The following is a 5,515-nucleotide window of genomic DNA, read 5'->3' on the forward strand; positions in this document are numbered from 1 at the left end:
CTAAGCAGAACTACAATTAGAAGTCACCAAAATGAAAAATAAAGTCATGGGTTAGGCAGTGGATTTGGTCCTGTCTGGAGAGGCGAGTAGCCAGCTGTGCAGAGAAGACAGTGGTAAGGAGAGAAAGGACACCCCCACACAGGACAGGGACAGGGCCAACATTTATTAGACCTGGCAACAGACACAAACGTTAGATTCATGTTATAGTGAAAATGTAGAATTTGAGACGAGATGGATTTTAAAAGCCACAGGGAGGGGAAGCAGATGGACAAGTAGACCAGGCTACAGCCGCTTTCTTTGCCAAAAGACAGAAAGCCAGCCCTAGCCAGTTTGGCTCAGTGTATAGAGCGTCGGCCTGCGGACTCAAGGGTCCCGGGTTCGATTCCAGTCAAGAGCACATGCCCGGGTTGCAAGCTCTGTCCCCAGTAGGGGGCGTGCAGGAGGCAGCCAATCAATGATTCCCCCTCATCATTGATGTTTCTATCTCTCTTCCTCTCCCTTCCTCTCTGAAATCAATAAATATATATTAAAAATTAAAAAAAAGACAGAAAGCCATTTCCCACCTAGAATTCTCTACCTGCAAACTGTCATCCACAAGACAGGTGACACTGGCTAGGCAGTGGACTGGACACTCAGTGGTCTTTTTTCCCTTTGCAAACCCCACTCAAGTGCTAGCAAAAGAGCTTACACATGTGCACTAGACCAGAAGAGCCCAGCAGACAGGTGATCACCTATTCTGGGAGGAGGAGAGCCATCAGGCAGACCAGAACGACCAGAACTGATTGGGGAGTGCCTGTCAGGAGGTGGGGAGACAGGGTGGTGGAAAGAGGGAGTGAGGAGGCCAGTGGAATAGGAATAGAGTGAGCACTCAGAGCCCCTGGGTCTACCATCTGAAAGGCTGAGTCAGAGCTACTTGCTCAAGAAGGGAGTGTAAGCCACAGGCCAGGGCTGGAGGACCCTTGGGCCCCAAAAATCAGTAGCCCATGTATGTCTATGCATCCCATCCTCCTGGCCTCGCACCCGGTCTTCCCGGAGATAGGGACATTCCCTGTCAGCACTCCATGTGTCTCCAGGAAGCAGGAGGAACTGGTACAGCAGGTTCGCAAACGGCTGGAAGAGGCGCTGATGGCTGACATGCTGGCCCATGTGGAGGAGCTGGCCCGGGATGGTGAGGCGCCGTTGGACAAGCCAGGTGCGGAAGAGGAGGTAGAAGATGAAGAGGATGAGGAGGAGGAGCCTGACCAAGACCAGGAAATGGAGCACATGTAGAGCAGGTGTAGGTGGACCCCAGGCTACAGCATGTGCTTGGGTAGTGACCACAGGGGGAAGAGACAATCCAAGAGTTCTTGGACCTGTTCCACGCTGGGCATTGGCTGTGCTCGGAGAGCACCTGTCTCCCTGGAGGAGCCCAGGGTGGCCTGGCCCTCCCTGTCCTTCCAGAGGCCCTGCCCGAGCCATGCCTGTGTGGGGCACTTACAGACTCAGCCCTTGCCCTCATGGGACCAGGCTTGGGGGGAAGGTGGCCCTCCTCCCTTCCCAGGCATGTCCACTCCCCCGGCCACTAGGACACCTAGGGTCATGGCTGGAGGATGGTCCCCGGCCCTGCAAACCCCCACGTTTGCTCTTCTTTGAAGGGCCAGACTTCTGAAAGTGCTGGTTGCTCCTGGACCCTGCCTGCAGGGGTATGGCTCCTGGATGCAACTGGGCCTCTGGACTCACTGTCACCATCCTGAGCTCAGAAAAGGGTTTTTGAAACAGGCTTACCTCCCGATCTTGAGTGTGAGGGACAATCCTCTGGGCCAGACTGTCAGCCCTCCCAGAAAGGGTTGCAGGGTGGTTCCCCGAGTGACCATCCAGCTGAGCAAAGCCGTGACACTCGAGTGTCTGAAAGAAAGCGGCACAGCCCAGAGGTTTTCCTTCAATAAATCGGTGGTACAAACGAGGCTGGACGTCCTGTAACTTCTTTACCTTTTGTGTTTGCTGGACGAGGATGTGAAATCTGGACTTCATCTGAAAACCTGACTGTCTGTGGCCTGGTGGGTCCTGCCTAGGGGTCAGCCACCAGCATCTGAGGAGGACTGCTCATAGCCAGGAGCACAGTGGGGCTGACCTATGTGCCTCAGTTTTTCCTTGTATAACAGGTACAGTTAATACCCAACACTCTGGGCTGTGAGCTGTCATGTGGCCTGGCTGGAGCTGCCACGGGCCCAGGCTCCTGTGTGTTCCTACCTAGAGGTGTGTTTCATGGCCAAGCACTTCTAAGTGCCACACCCAGAATAGTGGTCCCCGAGAAGCACTGGGGCGAAGATCATCAGAATCTTGTTACTTCACTCATCCCCTCCAGCCCTAGTGCCTTGGGATTGATCCTTGGTTGGGTGTGAAGGGAGGCAATATTGGTTTCTCTCTGCCCTAACCAACAGCTTGTGTCGGCAAGGATCCTAATTGCTGAGTCATTTGGCCAGACACCCGGGGCAGTGTAGGTATGGGCATGTAGGTCAGGGGTGCGGGGTGACATGGGACCCCTCAGAGCTGTGAGTGGTTGCTGCCATCTTGATCTTCCGAGGATGCTGGTGCAGTCAAACACCACATCCTTCCAAGTCAAGTTGAAAAAAACCAAGAAGGCTGCCCTGTACAGGTCCCAGTGCCTGTTGGGAGGGCCTGAGGTCCCTTGGCCATGAGTCCTCTGCCCCTCAGGTCTGAGTAGAGGGGCTGCAGGGAGGTTACTGTGGGTGACAGACGACAGAATAAAGCCATCTTGGGCGAGCATGGTTGGAGCCTGGGTTCAATCTGAAGAATGGTGTTTGTTTCTGAGGAATACGGGCCTCGCCTGGGCCCGCCAGGCCTGCATCCTGTGGATCATCAATTCTGGGCTGGGTGATAACGGAATCAGGAGGGGCCGGCCTGTCCCAGAGGATGGCAGATTTCCCCACAGACTCCAAGGTGGAAGCCATAAAGCCAGATGTGGAGGCTTCCAGAAGATTTGGGACTCCCGCACCTACTGGTTGAAGTCCCCAAGACTCCCTTGGGGCACCTGGAGCTCCCAGTGTGGGTATGTTGGGGGGGGGGGGGGGTTGTTTTCAGGGGTGGGCACACAGGGAACTGGGTGAGTCTGGCCTTGGAGACCTGAATTGGACCTTCTGCCCGTCAGCTCACAAGGCTGGTGCAAGAGCTGGGAGAACCCTGATCCACCTGCCTGCCCCCCAGGTCAGGCTTAGTGGCCTGGACCCCCTCCTCACCCCCACATGGAGTCTCTTTTTGTCTCCCCTGCCCCCTCCCCACTCTGAGTGTCCCCTCCGAATGCATTGTCTACTCTGCAGACAGCCCTGCCCACCCACCGGAACTGGTTCCAGCTTCCAGAGGGAAAACTTGAGGCTCAAGTTAGCAACTTGCCTAAGGGCACCGTTCGGAAGAACTTGGGTCTTCATGACTCCAACACGGTGTTTGTGCCCAGCCTCTGGCCACTGAGAGGCCCTGAGCAGCCACTGACCTCAAAAAGGACAAGAGCCTGGGTCCCTGGAAGGACTCAGTGGTTCTGTGTGAGAATGGGATGCCCCAGTCCCATCATAGAGCCCTTCCTGACGCTTTCCAAGCTTGAGGGTCTCACCTGAATTCTTTTTTCTCCCCAGCGAGACTCCGCCAGGGTTTCTAAGCCAACGGTTTAGGGGCATCTGCATCAGGGACCTGAGCCACCCCCATGTCTCTACCATAATATGCCTGGCTTCTTCCAGCCCAAGGCAGGCAGAGGAGCTCTCTGAACCACCCTATACCCACACCCGGCTCAGCCTGCCTGGGATGCCTCCGCACTTTGAGCCTCCTGTGGCTGCTGGAACAAAGCACCATAAACTTTGGTGGCTTAATTCACACATACTCATCCTGGGGTCAGGAGTCTGACTTGGGCTTCATGGGGCTAAACCCAAGTGTGCAGGGCTGGTCCTTCCAAGGCACTAATGGAGGATCGTTTCCTGCCTTGTCCAGCTTCTAGAGGCGTTACATCTCTGGCCTGTAGCCCCTTCATTTTAACAGCCAGTAACTCAGCATCTTCCATCTTTGACTCTGACCCACCTGCCTCCCTCTTCTGAGGGTGTGATGACACTGGGTTCCCCGAGGAATCTAAGATCACCCCTATCTCAGGGGCCTTCACTTAATCCCACCTGCAAAGAGGATGAATGTCTTTGGAGGCCACTTGCCCACCACAGAAGACACACCCCCACTCAACCTCCCTCATCTCTACCCCACCTTGGAACCTGGACACCATTCATAGCCTCTGAGTCCGAGGGAACAGTTTGAGCCCTGGGATTAGATCTCTAACTTCCTCGGATCACTCATTCAACATGCATTAATAGCAGGGCCAGCTCAGATCTGGTACCAGCCAGAGGAACTTGGGCTGGATGTGGCCTGGGGGTGAGGGTGGGGAAGGGTCAGGCACAAGGACCAAGGCAGGGGAGTGAGGGGTTTTGTTTTTTTTTCAATCCTCACCCAAGGATATGTTTATTGATTTGAGAGAGAGAGAGAAACCAACATTGCCTCCCTTCACACCCCAACCAAGGATCAAATCCAAAATCCTGGTATGTGCCCTGACAACCTGTGACCCTTCGGTGCACTGGATGGTGCTCCAACTGAGCCACATTGGCCAGCGGGGAGTGAGGGCTTTAACTGGGGGAGGGGTACCTGCCAGGGAGGCAGGTGGAGAGAAGTGACTGGAGGTGGACGATTCAGCTGAGGAGCTACATGGTGGAGGGCAGACCTAAAATCGGTGAGGATGGCGGTGGACACTAGGGTAGGGGCCAGTGCATGGCAAAAGGGATCAGTTCGCCCCCTTTCCCACCTGAAAAGCTCATGCAATTGTCCTGAAGTTCCACAGCCAACCAGGGACTTAGGAGGGGTCCCCGTTTAGACTTGGGCGGGCGACTCCACGGGGTCCACTCAGCCCCCTGCCCATTTATCATGAGAAACCGCACGGGAAAACCGGAGGGCTCCTTCAGCTCCAAAGGAAAAAGAATGAAGGAAGGGCCGCGGGGACAGGATAGCTTTGGAACTGAGCACGCTGGGCTCCTCTGGGAGCCCACAGGACAGGGCGCCCGGCACCCAGAAGAGGGAGGCTCTTCACCTCCGAGGGCTCTGGCCAGTGGAAACCAGCCCAAACCGGGAAGCACCGCCCACGTGGCGCAATCTCGGGCTCCAGCGCACTCCGTCTGGGGGATGTGGGTGCCCTTGACCTCCCCAGGGGCCCACGGGGACCGGAGTCCGAAGGCAGGCCAGGTCTCAAGGAGTCTCGGGGGTAGAGACCCCGGCCCTGGGGCGGGCACAGGGGTGCAGTGCCTTGGGGCACAGAGAGTCCTCTAGCAAAGGAAGGCGGGCTCTCCGGCAACAGGGCGCCCGCGGGCACCTACCTTCGGCAGCGCCCGCACCTGCAAGGCGCGCAGGACCCGCCCGAGCGCCCCAGGCAAAGGTTGGCCGGCGCCCATGTGAACGGCACCCGCCCCGCCCCGCGCGTGTGCTCTGCCCGGAGCCCCAT

General features: G+C 56.6%; 2 protein-coding genes across 2 annotated transcripts in view; both read left to right on the plus strand.

The window, feature by feature from the left end:
• MBD3 (methyl-CpG binding domain protein 3) overlaps positions 1-1,943 on the plus strand; it is an 11,615-nt gene extending 9,672 nt beyond the window's left edge. The window contains exon 9 of the mRNA XM_023743296.1: positions 1,074-1,943. Within this exon, the coding sequence (XP_023599064.1) occupies positions 1,074-1,269 (196 nt within the window). The 3' untranslated portion in view covers positions 1,270-1,943. The remainder of the gene's footprint in view (positions 1-1,073) is intronic.
• Positions 1-5,515, plus strand: part of MEX3D (mex-3 RNA binding family member D) — a 26,595-nt gene that overhangs the window by 11,431 nt on the left and 9,649 nt on the right.

Source organism: Myotis lucifugus, unplaced genomic scaffold, assembly GCF_000147115.1.
Source record: "Myotis lucifugus unplaced genomic scaffold, Myoluc2.0 scaffold_383, whole genome shotgun sequence".
Lineage (NCBI taxonomy): Eukaryota > Metazoa > Chordata > Mammalia > Chiroptera > Vespertilionidae > Myotis > Myotis lucifugus.